Here is a 17,207-nt window from a genome sequence, read left to right on the forward strand (position 1 = left end):
TGTCTTGTCTTTTACATCCAACTTCTAACCATCACTTGCCACATCGTACCGCCCGACGAGTTTCAATGGACAACACTTTTTTATACTCCATGTACACCGTGGCTTTGTTTTTATGTTCCCCATTCAAGGTTCACATCGTGATTCCTAGACTGTTGGACCACAATAACACACTCATGCTCACGCCCCCTTTTCTTAGCCCATTCTTTCAACTTATCACGAGAACCAAAATATTGAAATAATGATATTTTCAACATGTTCAATGTTCAAATATAATAATAAGCAAAAACAAGTTAAACAAAATAGATGGTGTCGTACTTTATCCGTTGTACACGAGACTTTGGCCTCGCATATATAATCGTCATCAGCTTCGTTTGCTTTCAAATGTACGGACAACTCTCCATCTTATCCGTTAGTCTCTTGAAAGGTATCGTGAACATAATCCGACCCTTCTATTGGAAACTGATACGAAGGCTAAATACTGTCAAACATCCTTTCTATAAGTAACCGCGTCAAGGGGTGACCGCATTGTATTCAACGTGCTGTTTTCTCCCCTCACGAAGGGTGAGTGTCGTATACAAAATACTCCAAACAAAACGCAATGTTAACATATCTTATTTAAAAACTAACGCCGGTTAAATTAAATAAAGAGATCATTTACTTGGTTCAAATTCGGTAAGGCCGACTTCTCAATAACATCTACAAACCCCGACTCCTCATTCAAATATGGAATTTCCGACTCCTCGTTCGCATCCAAAAATAGATAGTCCCACTATGACATTTTTTTTGCTTCTACGGTGAAAGTGGTACATGAAAATAACTCGGTGGTGGTGGTGTGTTAAAATATATAGCTCGGTGGTGGAAGTTAAATCGGTTGAAAAATGGGGTGGAGGTAGGGTGTGATTTATGGGGTGGTGGAGGTAGTGTGTGATATGCGCGGGGGGGGGGGGGGGGATTAATGAGATCAAGTTTTGACCATATACGGCTATCACATCAACTGACACCGCGTATAACCGTATAAGATACAAACATAAAAAGGACAAAACCCCCACGCTAGTTTTTTCCGGGTATCCTTAACACAACCATAAAATAATTATTAATAACTAATTAATTAATTATAGAAATAAATGGTGATTAGATGCATTTAAGCACCTCTTGTTTGTTGTTAGAGCAATGAAAATGGGTGCCGTGAGACCCCCGTGAGACATACTTTGGCGCCGTGAAGGGCGCGAAACACCACCCCCTTCCTCTGTGATCCACCCACCGCCACTTCTTTCATGGCCATAGTTGGTGGGCCCACTCAATTTCAAACGGCTATATAGACGTTGGGTGGCTTTAAATTTAAAAAAAAAATTACCTATAAATACCCCACTATTTTATACAAAAAAATACCAAACTCACACCTTTCTCTCTACTTTTTATAAACTTTCTCAAATTTTATAAAAAAAATATCATGAATCCCAACATGTCTCGTCTAACTCCGGAGCAATACGTGTTGTGGCTCTCCCAATATTTCGGTCATATTCCCGCACCAAACGTCAACACACAACAACAAGGTATTCCTCAACCACCTCTATTCCAAAACTTCCCAACCCAAACTCAAACCCCGCCGGTCAATTTGGGGGACCCGGATTTGGTTCCGGAAACCCAACCACATGTGGCGAAGAATGAAATACCCGAAACCGCCCAACGCAAGAAATCTGTACGCCGGAAAAGTCACAAGAAGCAAACGCCGATGACCGAGGCGGTTCGATCGATACAAAGGTGGTCGGTGAAGGAAGAGCTTGTTTTGGCGCAGGCGTGGGTTGACGTCTCCGAGCATCCGATCGTTGGTATTTATTTTAAATAGTTTTTTTATATATATGTTTTGTTATTTAAAGACGTTTATTTTTATATGCTTTCTTTTTTAAAAAAAACAAGTTTATATATGTGTATTTTTTTATAATGTTTATTTTTTTTATTTATATATGTTTACTTTCTTATTTATAAGTAACGAACAAACTATCGATGACATGGACGCCAGTCTCGGCGCATCCGACGGAAGGTCTAGGACTCATGTAAACCTAGACGACTTGGCCGACGATGACCCCATTCAGCGCCCGATTGGTAGGAAGAAAGAAAAATCCATTGCTTCGGGGTCTGCTTCCGGAGCCGAGGAAGTCGGCAAACTATTGGTTGAACAGATGCGAGTGTTCAACCTTAGGGAGGATGAGAGGGAGAGGCGGAGGATCGAGAAAGAGGAGATGGAGATCATGGCTATCGACCTTGACACGTTAACGGGTTTCAAAAGGAGATGGTACGAGAAAAAACAAAACGAGATAGCCGAGAAAAACGAGTGGGTTTAAGAGTATTTTTTTAATAAGTAATGTAGTTTTTTTTTTAATAAGTTAGTTTTAGTGTAGCTCTTTTATTTAATTTAATGTGTTATATCAAAAAATTTAAATTTATAAAAAAATTAATATAATAATGGTTTCACCCCTGTTTCACACAATCCATTTCCAATGAGAAATGTGGATATGTGAAAGCTGATAAAGGGCAGACGAGGAAGAAGGTTTCAGTAGCTTGTTTACCCCACCCATTTCCATTGCTCTTACCCACAGAATCTGATCGTTGTTATTAAAAAAAGTAAAAGTAAAGCAAATCCATGATTCGTATCCTATGCCATCGTTCCTCTTCATACCCTAAACACACTAGTAGAAATAAATACATCAACGACTGAGGTCTAAATATTTCTTTCCCCAATTCACAAACCCTCATTCGTTGTGTAATTAATTTTTGTTATAATTGATTGATGTTATAATATATATAGGGTTTATAATTGCCATTGATGGAGAATAGAATCCCACCAGGAAGTTACTTCCAGTATTCCCCTGCTGCTGGAGCTTCACTTCACAATGCTTCGTCTCTGTCCGACTGCCAACGGTTACAACTTTAATCCAATCTCCACTTAGCTCCTTTATTATATACATTTTTAACATATTAGTGTCATACAAGTAGTGACAAGTGGATCATGAACAAGATGATTGTTGCTTCATTAGTGTCATATTGTTGATGACTAGGATCTGATTTCTATATGATAAGGACATCATGTTTGAAAGTATTATGATACCATTATTGGTGGATTGAGTATCACATTTGTTAATACCAATCTCTAGTTAACTCGATTAAAATAATCTTTTGATTCAGTCAGTCTTACCTCTTCTATGCTCGTCACCTAACACGCGTTCACTAATCACATGAGTTTGCAGTAAATAAGGATGTTTTGTTGTCAACTATAAATGGAAAGCCTGTTCATTTTTAATTCTTACACAGTTTTTAACTGTAATAATCTTGGTTTTAAAAGGCGTGCCTCATGTAGTTTTGGGTCAATATTGGCCAAAGTTAGGGTCCGTAGGAGATTTATATGTACTAAGATCAAAACAAATTGGTAAATTGTAAAAGGCATGCCTAAATTATTAAAGGGCTCTTGATAAATAGGTTAAATTATTGAAGGGCTCTTGATAAATAGAGGGGAGGGGGGGGGGGGGTAGAGGCAGACTCAGATTGACTTGAGATGAGAGGATTAGGCGTGCTTTGCTAGACTTGCACCTCTTTGAGGACATGGCTGATGATAGGACCTCTTAGAGATGTAGAATTAAGTTTAAGGGCATTTGGAGGAGGGGTTATTTCTTGTTATAACTTATTATTATTATTATTATTGTTATTATTATTTTCTATTTTTAGTTGTTATTATTATTATTGGGCTTAATTTAGCCTTAGTTTGTCTATCTATGATGAAATGTTGTTCGAATGCTACTAATAGTATATTCTTTTTGAGAAAATTGCGGTTTGACGAAAATCGGCGGTTATAGTCCATTAGTTTCAATTTACAAATTTGTGGTTTTCATCCATGTGGTTTGACGGAAATCGGCGTTTTTGTTTTCATTAGTTTCAAATTTGCGGTTTTTGTCCAATTGTTTGTTTTCACTTATAATCAAGCCTGACCCTGTTAACATTGGTCGTTAAACCCATCAGTGTGCCCCTCACGTGAGGGGCAATTTTGTCCTTTTTTTTCGCAAATAAACCCTATCCCGAATTCTCAAATCCCCTTTTCATCTTCGTAGTTCTCACTCCGTCTTCCCCAAACCCTACACGAACAACACGAAGATCACGATTCATCTCGAGTGGCTCCGATCATGGCGCTTAGTCTCTGGCGGCTTCGATCTCCAAATGATAGGTTTGACTCCGATGAAAAATATCGTAAGTACATATTAAAGGAAATTGGTTAAACGAAGATTAGTATGTAGTTGATGCAAATTATTAATAGGCTGTTGTTGTTTGATACTTTAATAAGTAGGTTAAATTGTAAAACAAATGAGAGAGATGCAAATTATTAATAGGCTCTTGATAATTATGTACTTGATGCGCGTGCCTCACGTGTTGGAATTTTTTGACCAAAACGCCCCGGAGCGCCTCACGTTTTTTTTTTTTCGAAGCAAGAAATTATTCAATATGAAGTTGTGGAATCTAGTAATATATAATTAGGATTGATCCATCGATTGTGAAGAAATGCCCGTAAGTTTGAATCCGATTTAAGCCTCCCACATATGGTCTAAAATAGTAATTTTTGATTTTGGTTAAAACCCCACTTTAAACAAGTAAAGATAGGACCGGTAAATATTTAACATATAAGAATAGTAATAAGATCATAAAGAAGGAAGTTATCATACCAAATCAGTACACACAATATCCTTTTTCTTTACTATATCTACTACAGGTAGGAGACATCATACTTAGATTAGAAGACTGGTGTTAAGGTCTCACATGGCCATCGTTTTTTATATTAAATGTTATTTATTAAAATTTATTCGGGTAGTTATCTTATGTTTTCATTTTGTACATGAGAAGAAATAAAAACATGACCAACAAAACGAAGATTTGTTTTTTATGTTCTCGATTATGATTTATTTGTAAACAGATATTTGGCAGAATTGCTTGCAGAGAGACAAAAGTTAGCACCATTTATGCAAGTCATGCCAATATGCAGCAGGCTCCTGAATCAAGGTTTCTTTAATACAAAATCTTAATGTACTACGGTTACCACATTTACATATATGTATTCCACATATAGCAATTAAATTGGATTTTTACACTTGCAATCTTTTGTTACTTATACTATTTGACATCTTCATTGTTTTCTGGGTTTTTTTTTAAACTTTTTCGTGGCAATTTCAGTTTTAAACCATTCATAAATGGGTAGATTTTTGTCATGTTAAATGTCTTGTGTTTCACATGGGTAAAAAAGAGTAGCTAAAAAAGAACCGAGTCAAACGGGTTGAACACTTGAACAAGCTGAAATTCGGGCACAACGTATTGTAAATTTTGAATGCACATCAACTTCATAAGTAACTTTAAACAAAAAAGTAGGCTATTGTGACATTAATATGGTTTTTTTAATCATTAACTGTTTAAAAAGTTAGAAAAAAGTTAGAACCCATTAACCAACCTGTGCGTTTTGCAGCGTCTACTCTATATTGTACGCTCTTTTAATTTGTTTGTCATATTCATTTAGAGATCATGAAGACCTCGGGACTCGTCTCGAACCATAATTTTGTCAATCACGAGAGAATGTTGCGTGACAGATCATACCGATCATTTGGTCAAAAGCCCAATGTAGGCCCAATGGATGTGGAACCATGGCCCACAATGCAACCAGAGGTATCTTGGTCAAATGTCCAAACTACCCTTCCACAATGACAGTATAGGGATAAAACATGAACTGATTTTTAAGATTACTGATAATGGTTATGTTGGTTTAGGATAATCGGCTATTACAAAGAATGGCTTCTTTTCATGCTTCGGCTCGGGGCTGGCCTGCATCACCAGGAATCATGACCCCTGCGGTTATAAAAAAAGTTATTAGACTCGATGTGCCCGTTGAGAAATTCCCAAATGTAAGTAAACAAAGATGTTTCTGAATTCCCGTTTTTGTTTTATTTTAATTTTCCTAGAAGCATCACCATCGCGGGTAGGGTAACGGGTCGAAATGGTAGTTATTTTTTGAATTATAAACAGTTAGCATGTCAAATATGATTACAAAATAATATTATGTAAAAGTAATTTAATTATTTTCACAATCTGATTCAGAGAGTTTTATGCACTAAAATACACTTTAGTTGATCTTCGACCCATTTGACCTACATTTTGGCTACCTTTTTATAATGCTTGTTAGAAATAAGTTCCATATTAGTTTATTCTAACATGGAAGCGTGACAGTATAACTTTGTGGGTCGGATTCTGGGGCCACGTGGAAATTCACTTAAAAGGATAGAAGCCGTGACAGAGTGTAGAATATACATAAGAGGTCAAGGCTCCGTGAAGGATTCTATTAAGGTATTATTTACAAGAATTTTGTAGACTTCATTTCCATTTGACGAACACTTGCAATTTCAAGGAGCATAAATGCATCATATTATCCGAAACTATTTGTAATGCGTACACGTGTTAAAGCATCGCTGTTTTGGTTTGAAAATAGGAAGAGAAGTTAAAAGATAAGCCGGGGTATGAACACCTCAGCGACCCTCTTCACGTGTTGCTTGAAGCCGAATTTCCCGAAGATATTATTGACTCACGATTGGATCATGCGGTTGCACTACTAGAAAACCTCTTAAAGCCAGTGGTACCCCCACCCCTCCATCTCTTTCATTGCATTGGGCTCAAAAGGAACCGAAAATCCAGTTTCTGGGTTTTTGAAAAACCCTCCGGTTTTGGTTGTCGGTTTTTTTCGGTTTAGCCATTTGGGCTTGAAATTTTTTGGCCGAAAAAAGAATGACAAAAAATAATGAATTTGGGGTTGGAACTTTGGTCCTAATTTTTTTATTGTTATTAAATGATTAATTGATTATTACATAGTTTGGCTTAAAATGCTTGGGCTACACCATTTATAGTCCATAAAATCGATAGCAAACGTCAGTTTTTACCGGTTTGGTTCGGTATTTTTGGTTTGCGATACATGCAAACAGAAACCGAACTGGAAATTTGGTTAAAAAAACATAAAATCAAACCGTCAGCTTTGGTTCGGTTCTGTTTTGTTGGTTATTTCGTTTACAGGTTGGTTTTTACGGTTTTCGCCTTTCGATACATGCAAAACCGAAACTAAACTGGAAATTTGTTTTTGAAGAAACATAAATATTTGGTTTGGGTTCGGTTGTTCTGGTTGTAGGTCGGTGTGTGCAGTTTCGGTACATGAAAATCCGCAACCAAACCGGAAATTTGTTTTTTGAAAAAACATAAAACAAAACCGTTTGTTTTGGGTTGGGTTCAGTTACGGGTCGGTTTTCCGGTTTTTGGTACATTCAAAACCGAAACTGAAACTGGATTGGAAGTTCAGTTTTTGAAGAAACATAAAAACCAAAGCGTAAGTTTTGGGTTTGGTTTGGTTTGGTTATGTTGGTTATTTCAGTTATAGGTCGGTTTATTCGGTTTCATGCACAATTAGGATTACTGTAGTGTTCTAATAAAAAGAAAATGGGTCCCTTTAGGTCACTTTATTTACCATATAGGTTATTAATTATGAAATTCCTCCTAATAATAGAGAATTTTGTATAGTGTTAGAAATAAAATAAACAAGCGTTTCTATGTTGGCTTAACCAGGCCCATTATGACATATGTTTTGGCCTGTAAAAGAACTAGACGCGCATTTGATAAACAAACGAACATGAATACGTCTTTTACAGGAAGTTTGTTTAATTAATAAACAAACGAACATGAACATGTCTTTTTGTTCATATAGTTAAACGAACGGGCATGAACATGTCTTTTTAAGCTCATTATAATTTACTCTAGTTTGATTAGCTTTTTAGGTCAACACATTGTAGCTCGGTTATGTTTGTTCGTTTCCGTTCGTGAACCGTTTGTACTGTTAATGAACATACATAAACGAACCGAACACGAATGCGCTTATTTTCATTCAGAGTAAACATGAACAAGAATACTGTGTTTGTTTAATCGTTCACGACCTAATGTTTTTTAGGTTATAGATAAGCAAACAAAAATGAACATGCTCTTCGGTTCATTTACAAGCCTACACATGCTGATAGATTCTCTGTTTATTACCAGGATGAGTCAATGGACACTTATAAAAAGCATCAACTAAGAGAATCAGCTATGTTGAATGGTACACTAAGAGAGGAAAGTCCTAGCATGAGCCCATTCAATAGCAACGGGATGAAACGGGCCAAAACAGGAAAATGACGGGCCAATGGGCCCAGACACCGGGTTGTATCAATCTGTTTGTGTGAACCACACACGGGTTTCACCATCGCGTTTATCCACAAGGCTCGACTGGAATCTTTAAATGTCAAGAGACAGCGGTCTGCTTTTCTGGCGTTTTGTGACAGCTTTGGGCCAATTCTGGCTTGTGACTTAGGTTTGAATGACATGATTTTTACTTGTAGTTATTTTTTTTTCCTTATGAGTTTGATTATTAATGTTTGTTAGTTCGTTTTGATTTATGAAATAAGCATCAATATCTGTATTGCAGTAGTCCAGTTATTAATTGTAACCAAAGGATCAAAGTGAGTGTGATACTATGTATAATAGTTTAAATGTTTGAATCTCCCTCAATTCAATAAAGTTATGTAAAGTTGCCAGTTTTTTATTTGTACTTTTTATGTTGCATTTTACTAAACGGATAAATTAGAAAAATATATTTGAAAGCAAAAGAGATAAAATAACTAGGGCGCGTTCGTTTCCCGGAATGGGATTGGAATTGGAATTGGAATTTACATAGGATTTGGAATTTGAAGGAATTGGATTTGGAATTCGAACATTCCAATATGAAATGGAATTGGGGGGAATTGAAATCCAAATACATTCTTAATGTGTTCGTTTGACAAATGAATAGAAATCAAGAAGTTTTTTTTTAACAATGATAACGGCGAAAACATTTTAGTTTTTTTAGATTTTTTGTTTTTTATTTATATTTTGCGTCATGATTTTTTTTGAATTTTTTATGAGTTTTCTGTTAAGATTAAAAACCCTTCAAAAAAATATTCAAAAATAATAACAAAAAGATATCATAACTCAAAATATAAATTAAAAACAAAAAAATAATAAAAATTAAAATGTTTTATTCGTTTTCCTTGTTTAAAATAAAAAACTTGAGACAAGATTTCAATAAATTTCTTTGAATTCCTTCACATTTTGGAATGATTTGAAATCCTTGTATTTAAAGGAATTTGAAGGAATTGAATTCGAATTCCAATTCCAATTCCAATTCCAATTCTTTGAACCAAACACACCAAAATAAAATTAAGATTCCAACTCCAACGAAACGAACACGCTATGTCATAGGATTTTAATTACAATTCCTTTGAATTCCCAAGAATTCTGTGAAACGAACACGCCCTAAGATTTCTTTAAATGTTTCTTTATTAAAATCACTAAAACTGTTTTCTAACTTTAGAAACTACTATTTTATTGCTTGGTAAAATTATTCCCCTTTTAAACTTTTTTGCAATTATAACTTACATAGTTTATAAAAACCTAAGTTTTTTAGAAAAATATATCATTCTACTTAAAGTTGTTTTAACCCATTACCCAATCATGGGTTGCCACGTGTACTAAAAATTCTAAAACAAATTGAGAAGGCAATTAATTAAACAAATTCATATATAGAAAAGCTCTGACTATTACATCAAAAGATATTCTCACATTTTTACAAATCATTGTTCTTTCAATACTCTCATCTCATTCCATTTACACCTGCGTAAACAACCCGGTTATTCGTTAATACTCTTCACACTTCTGACGTGTAAACAAAATGTATAGAAAAATATCAACTAATAAACAAAAAATATAAATAAATATTTGGTGCAGATGTTACATTAATCGAATAATATCATCAAATCTTACCGTAAAAAAGTATTTAGCATCACTGATTTCCATATCATATCAGGGTGGAAACAAGTTGGGTAGGGTTGACACATATACACTTTTTATTAAAAATTTTCATAATTTTCTATAATAACTAGAGTGTAAAATATGATTTAGTATCCTATTTCAGGATTAATATAATCTATTCTATACAAGAATACATGAGAGTCATTCAATTCTCATCCTCCCCTTTCGTGACATTTTTCCTTTCAAGTTAGTTTTTTACAATTTTTTTAAACCCATATGATATGACTCGTTAGAGATAGAAGGGATCGACACACTTGTGAACAAATGAGTTTAAACCGCAACCTCTATCAAACCACATTAAAGTATACTATCGGTGTTCCAAGTCCGGTTTTAATAGTTTTAAGTCAAACAATGAGTCAAACCATTACCATACCAAACTGTTATTAACAATATATTTATAAGGCATTAAGAGAACTATAATTTTTTTACTCATAACTAAATGTTGTTTGGTTTCAAGTCAAACAACATGAATGGTTTTTGACCATCATAAACCAAAACCAACTGTTAAAAATTAAAACCAAACCAAACCAAACCATACCATTACTAATAGTTCCACTTCTGTTTGGTTTTGTGGTTCGGGGTTATTGGGCTTTAATAATAAAAGTTCATAATTGAAGAGGTAGGTTCCCGCAAAGCCCAGTTGGACCCACAAGACTCACCTTGAAGAGGTACGTCTACGCAAAGACCAATTGGATCCGCAGAACCCACCATGCTCAGAGAGATGAAGACCTTACACGCAGTAAGCCAGATGTCCCCGCAGGAAAGCCTCCCTTGGTACAGTACCCTGCCTGTCCCCGCAGCTGTGGGTACAAGCCAAGAAGGAAGGCTACCCGCACTAACAGTAAGGCTACACGCATAAGGCACTAACTCTTATACTTCAGTAATGTCACCTGAAGAAGGAATGAGCAGGGCGGGAATATTCCCGCCCAAAAGAGCCAGTCCGTACGCTTCTAGAAGATCTTTTGTACTATACCTACCAAGGTATGGACAAATAGACAAGATCTGACAAAAGCAACCCATGAACCAATCATAGGGTGACAGCTCACTGACAATAGTACGAGGAGGAGCACGCTCCAGTACAAAATGTCACTATCAGGCGCTGCCTACCCACCAACTCCCATCATGGCACGAACGTAGCCCATAGTTGGTGGAAAAGGAATATTATATACAGCTGGCCGTACCTGCTTGGAAACCTACCTTCGGCTATAAATACTTCAACACCTTGGAACGGTATCATCATCTTCTCTCTAGCTATTTCTCTCTATATATACTTATATTCAGAGCAACCTAGTCTGATTCTCACGCCGGAGGGTGGTCACAAGGAGGAACCCCCCCCCCCACCCCTTCTCAGTGACGAGCTTACGGTGTCTGTTTTGCCAGGGTTGAGAAGAATAGCCATCTTTTTCGGACCTAACCCTCGTGGGAAACATCTACTTAACCCTAAGATTATCCTTAATTTGTCGGGGTCCCTTAGTGTTTCTTCATTGGCGCCATCCGTGCATTAAGCTAGAACTTTTCTTTTTCTCAGTTTTTTCAAACTTCTGGAAAGATGGTTAAGGTTACTCCGATGCCAAAGCCACCGGATAACCAAGAAACTCCGGTAACCACAACCCCAACTGCTGGGGGGAACACCGGTGAATACACGATTGTTACGAACACTACCTCGGTTACCCAAGCCGGGGCAAGTGCAGTAAACAATCCTCTCCTGGGATTCATTGATACCCAGTTAGGGAAACAACAGACGAGACTTCCCCGACAAACACCAGAACAAGTTAAAGTTTGGGCGGAAGCACGTCAGAAAGAATTCCAGGCCGAGTTGGACGAACGTTTACGTTCACTCCAACAGGCCAATGACAAATTCGGAAGCACTCGACAACAGCTCAACATGAGCAATGATTGCGAGTATGTGGATGATGAAGATTGGGAAGAATCTGACAGTGACGCAAACCCACGTCATAAGGCGAAAGGGAAGCGTAAAAAAGCAAACTTCCACTCGAGAAGAAATTTCGAAGAAACTTTCAAACCAAAGAACACGGGGGGAAACCCACGTGACTTCTCCAAAACTTTCAGACCAACTGTTGCGAATGCGGTAACGTCCAAATTTGCAAGGGACATTGCGGAAGCAATCGCTCCAAAGAGTGCCAAACAGATGTCCAACATAGGCACTTACGATGGCATATCTGACCCGGACGATCACATGAACAGATTTATAGCGGGGGCAACCGTCAATAATTGGACGGAACCCACATGGTGTTACATGTTCCAAATGACGCTCGTCGGGGCAGCCAGAGCGTGGTTTGATCGTCTACCGGTCCACCACATCTACGATTGGGCAAACTTCCAGCACAAATTCAGCCAGCACTTCAGTCAACAAAGAAAATATACTGAAGAGCAATGGACGATCCTCAACTGCATCCGAGAAGAAGACGAATCTTTGCTAGACTTCATCACTCGCTTCAACTCAAAGAAGCTAAGTCTGGGCACTATTAGCGAAGATCTTGTTCGCGCTGCTTTTATCCAGGGCGCTGAGTACCCAGAGCTCATCCGTACGTTGACAGGTAAAGACGGCATGCCATCCACGTGGGATGCCATCATGACGGCAGCTAAACGCTTTGCCGAAACGGAGAAGCAACTGGGTAGAAATCTTCCCCAGAGCGCAAACCTCTACACCCAGAGAACAAGAGAAAATAACGTCCGTACCGCCCGACAAAACAAAAAGAGGAAGCTTGGTATTTGGCAGTCAAGGGTAAACTTTGACACCTCATCCAGCTCTCGCCCTCTCTTAGGCGGAAGGGACAACATGCAGTCGTCGAACCGGAATCCCAGATGGACGCCACTCACCAAAAGCGTCACCGAGATATTTGCCACCGAGAAGCTCCCATGGCCAAAGGCTCCAATAATCCGACAGCGTCAAAACGCTGATCAGAGCAAATCCTGTGACTTCCACGGGACAAAAGGCCACACCACTGAGGAATGCACATCCTTGAAGGATGTCGTCGAAACATTCGTCAAAGATGGGAAACTCACACACCTCGTGGCGTCAATCATGAACGGAAGGAGGAAAGACAATCTGTACAAGGGCAATGGACGGAAGCCCGTTGATATCAGCATTCACATGGTTCACGGCAACATCAGAGAAAGAAAACGACGAACAACAGAGCCAAGTGCGTGGAAGGAAGCAGAAGTGCGCTTCCCGCGTGTGCCAGGGGGGCCCAACAAAGAAGGCCCCATAGTCATCAAAAGCCAGCTGGGGCACTACATCACCTCCCGCACCCTAGCTGATAATGGCGCTTCATCAACGGTCATGTATAGGCAGTTCTTCGACAAGCTAGACGACGAAGACAAAGAACGCCTAGAAACAGTTTACGCCTCGATGGAAGGGTTCGACGGCATCACAAACACCCCCTTGGGAATCCTATCTTTCCCCGTCACTCTCATGGATGGGAAGTACTCCCGCACAGAAGACGTGGACTTCGTTGTAATGAGGAAGCCACACCACACATACAACATTCTCTTCGGGAGAGATGGGATGGCAAGATTTAATGCCGTGGTGTCTTCGGTCCATGGTATGATGGGATGGCCAACAGCTGAGGGCGTCGCTATGATCACGGGCATTTCCCAGGTATGCATCGCATCTGTCTCATCTAAACCCAAACTAAAAATGGCTAAACCAACCACCTCTGAGCCAGAAGAATGGGCCTTCAATGGCAAACACCCTGACCAGGCCGTTACCATTTGCCCAACGATCACTAATCCCACACGCACCTTACTCAAACGCTTGTTGCAAAAAAATGCCGACATCTTCGCGTGGACACCAGCTGACATGACTGGTGTACCTCGAAGTAAGGCTGAGCATAAGCTCAAGTGCGACCCGGCGTTTGCGCCGGTCATACAAAAGCGTCGCGTAATGGGTGCTGAGCAGGCTAACGCGTGTAGAACCCAAGTCAAGGAACTCCTTGACGCAGGCATCGTACGCGCTAGTAAATATCAAACATGGGTTGCAAATCCCGTCATGGTACTAAAATCCAACAAACAATGGCGCATGTGCATAGATTTTAAAGACCTAAACAAAGCATGCCCCAAGGATTGTTACCCGTTACCCGAAATTGACCTTAAGGTAGATTCATTAGCACCGTTTCGCCTTAAGTGCTTCCTTGATGCGTGTAAAGGGTACCATCAAATCCACATGGCTGTTGACGATCAGGATAAAACCGCATTTCGGACGCCCGATGGCACATTTTGTTACCAAATGATGCCATTTGGACTAAAGAATGCCGGATCCATATACCAACGCCTGATGGACAAAGAGTTTCATGCCCAAATCCAGAGGAACTTGGAGGTTTACATGGATGACTTGGTCATCAAAAGCCTCGAGCCAGAGGCGATGTTGAAAGACATCGAAGAAACTTTCAACACGCTCAGAAAGATAAACATGAAGCTCAACCCGAGCAAGTGTCCCTTTGGGATGGAAGAGGGGAAGTTCTTAGGAGTCATCGTTACCAAAGATGGCTTCAGAGAGAACCCCGAAAAGGTTGAAGCCATTATGAAAATGGAATCACCTACTACCATCAAACAGGCTCAGACACTGAATGGACGACTAGTCGCACTTAACCTCTTTTTGGCAAACCAGGCGGATAGGTCGTTCCCATTCGTGTCAACATTGAGAAATTGTTTGAAGAAAACGCACTTCCGCTGGACACCAGAAGCGGAAGCAGCCTTTCAAGAGATTCGGTCACGCTTGATCGAACTCCCAACACTCACAGCACCAGAAGTGGGGGAGGGATTAATTCTCTACCTCTCCGCCATAGACAGAGCAACTAGGGCAGTCTTACTAGTAGAACGAAAGGGCATCCAGATGCCCATCTACTATGTAAGCCGCGTCTTAACAGACGTGGAAACCCGGTACTCCACCCTGGAAAAATTAGTCTTAGCGCTTGTACAGGCTTCACGCAGGCTAAGACGATATTTCCAAGGCCACCCAACCACCGTTCTCACCAACTTCAAACTTGCAAACGTTCTAGGCAAACCCGAGTTGTCAGGGCGCCTAGCCAAATGGGCAATTGAGTTGGGAGAATACGCGATAAAGTACAAGCCAAGACCAGCCATAAAAGGCCAGGTCTTGGCCGACTTTATTGCAGAAGTCCCCGCTTCGCGGGACAAAGAGTGCCAGGAAGAGGCTCAACCCTCTCCAGCACAAGACATTAACGATGTCTGGCGACTCTATACTGATGGAGCAGCCAACAACGAAGGTTCAGGCGCAGGGTTGAAACTAACTAACCCAGCAGGCCAAGAATACACTTACGCTATTCGGCTGGATTTCCCAAGTACGAATAACGAAGCGGAGTACGAAGCATTCTTGGCCGGATTAAGAATTGCGCGTAAGATGGGGGTGAAAAACTTGGAAGCCCATGTGGATTCCATGCTAGTAGCCAACCAGATAAACGGGACGTACACGGCCGTGAACGACACAATGGCTCTGTACCTCGCACAAGCAAAAGCCCTTATGCGCGATTTCAACGATTGCAAAGTTGTGCACATCAAGCGAAGCGAAAACAAATCTGCGAATGCGCTAAGCAAGCTTGCATCGTTAGCCTTCACCCACTTGGGAAAGGACATCCGCGTTGAACTTCTTGGAGCACCATCAGTCCCGCACAAGGAAATTTGTGTCATCCAAACCGGCACGGAAACATGGATGACACCAATCATAAATTACCTTGCGACGGGTGTACTACCAGAGTCAAAGACACAGGCAAGAAAGATACGCTGTAAATCACTGAACTATCAACTTGTTGATGACATACTTTACAGGCGTAATTTTCTTGGCCCACTCCTCAGATGCGTTGACGACCAAGATGCCGACTACCTCCTAAGGGAAGTACACGAAGGCATATGTGGAGTGCACGCAGGTCCACGCGCAGTTGTAGCTAAGCTAAACAACGCGGGATACTTTTGGCCGGGGATGCACACGGATGCGCTGGCCTACATCAGAAAATGTAGGTCCTGCCAGCTCTACGCACCCAACACGCATCGCCCGAAGAACGAACTTGTTCCAGTCACTTCTTCATGGCCATTCCAGAAGTGGGCCATCGATGTTACAGGCCCATTTCCCACAGCAGCAGGGAACGTTCAGTTCCTAGTGGTAGCCATCGACTACTTCACCAAAGTGGATAGAAGCAAAACCCCTAGCCCAAACAACCGCAAAACATATCAAAAAATTTATTTGGGAATTTATTATTTGTCGTTTTGGACTTCCACAGAATTTGGTGAGCGATAACGGCACCAACTTTGCTGATCAGAAGCTACAAAAGTGGCTGAAAGAGCTTCAAATGACCCACACCTTTACCTCAGTGGCACACCCGCAGGGTAATGGTGAGGTGGAAAGAGCAAACAAGAGCATTGTCGACGGCATAAAGAAAAGACTCTTGGAGCATAGATCCAGCTGGGTGGACGAAGTTCCACATGTCCTTTGGGCAAACAGAACGCTGAAAAAAGAAAGCACGGGCGAAACCCCATTCAGCCTCACCTATGGCACTGAAGCCATGGTTCCAATCGAGATTGGTCTACCCTCACCAAGAGTCATAACTCAACCAGAAGACAATGATGCGGAAAGACGGTTAGACCTTATGCTGACCGAAGAGCGCAGAGACTTAGTCGCAGCGCGTGAAGAGAACTACAAGCGACAAATGCAAAAGTACTACAACACGCGGGTGAAACTCTGCAACTTCAATGTCGGAGACTACATACTGCGTAACAACGAGGCTTCGAACCAGGAGAGCCCAGGAAAGCTGGCCCCGGTCTGGGAAGGGCCATACATTATTAAAGAAGTTCTGGGAAAGGGCGCATACCGGCTCGAAAGGCTCGATGGCACCCCCATCCCAAGAACATGGAATGGAGCTCAATTACGCAGATGCTACATGTAGATCAATTCCAAACTTGTAACGAACAGGCCTGGAGCCACTTCTAATGGAAATGATTCTCCTTATCACATTGATGCTGATAGCCTTGCGTTTATACTTATGATCTGACCACACTGATATGCCGGTATTCACCGCATAAATAAGTGAGGGAGGAAGTAAGTCGTTGCGTGTAGAAAGCGGCACAACCCGCATAAACACAAATACAGCAAAAATTTCTAAGGAAAAGATGAGGAAAACCTTCACGCAGGTCAGATATAGATGAAGTTTGGTCATCCTACTAAGTGAAAGTGACGGTCCTACGCGCACAATCATGATAGAGGAAACAGAACATTAACCTATTATCTGACACGC

The 17,207-nt window shown here is 40.3% G+C and overlaps 1 protein-coding gene across 1 annotated transcript; it reads left to right on the forward strand.

The window, feature by feature from the left end:
- Positions 1-2,805: 2,805 nt before the first annotated feature.
- Positions 2,806-8,553, forward strand: LOC143636046 (KH domain-containing protein At1g09660/At1g09670-like). The gene is made up of 7 exons (XM_077103730.1): positions 2,806-2,919; positions 4,955-5,040; positions 5,549-5,694; positions 5,796-5,930; positions 6,253-6,369; positions 6,512-6,655; positions 8,095-8,553. Exons 1-7 carry the CDS (start codon positions 2,825-2,827, stop codon positions 8,227-8,229), a joined length of 858 nt encoding a protein of 285 aa, XP_076959845.1. The 5' UTR covers positions 2,806-2,824; the 3' UTR covers positions 8,230-8,553.
- The last annotated feature ends 8,654 nt before the right edge of the window (positions 8,554-17,207 follow it).

Source organism: Bidens hawaiensis, unplaced genomic scaffold (assembly GCF_021521415.1).
Source record: "Bidens hawaiensis isolate Kalapana, Puna unplaced genomic scaffold, B.hawaiensis_p1.1 tig00000566_1, whole genome shotgun sequence".
Taxonomy (NCBI): domain Eukaryota; kingdom Viridiplantae; phylum Streptophyta; class Magnoliopsida; order Asterales; family Asteraceae; genus Bidens; species Bidens hawaiensis.

Bases quoted from the DNA above. Each gene is read 5' to 3' on its own strand.
- LOC143636046 (XM_077103730.1), top strand. From the start codon at position 2,825: ATGGAGAATAGAATCCCACCAGGAAGTTACTTCCAGTATTCCCCTGCT. The intron at 2,920-4,954 runs GTTACAACTTTA...ATTTGTAAACAG, and splicing joins TCTCTGTCCGACTGCCAACG to ATATTTGGCAGAATTGCTTG. The intron at 5,041-5,548 runs GTTTCTTTAATA...ATATTCATTTAG, and splicing joins CAGCAGGCTCCTGAATCAAG to AGATCATGAAGACCTCGGGA.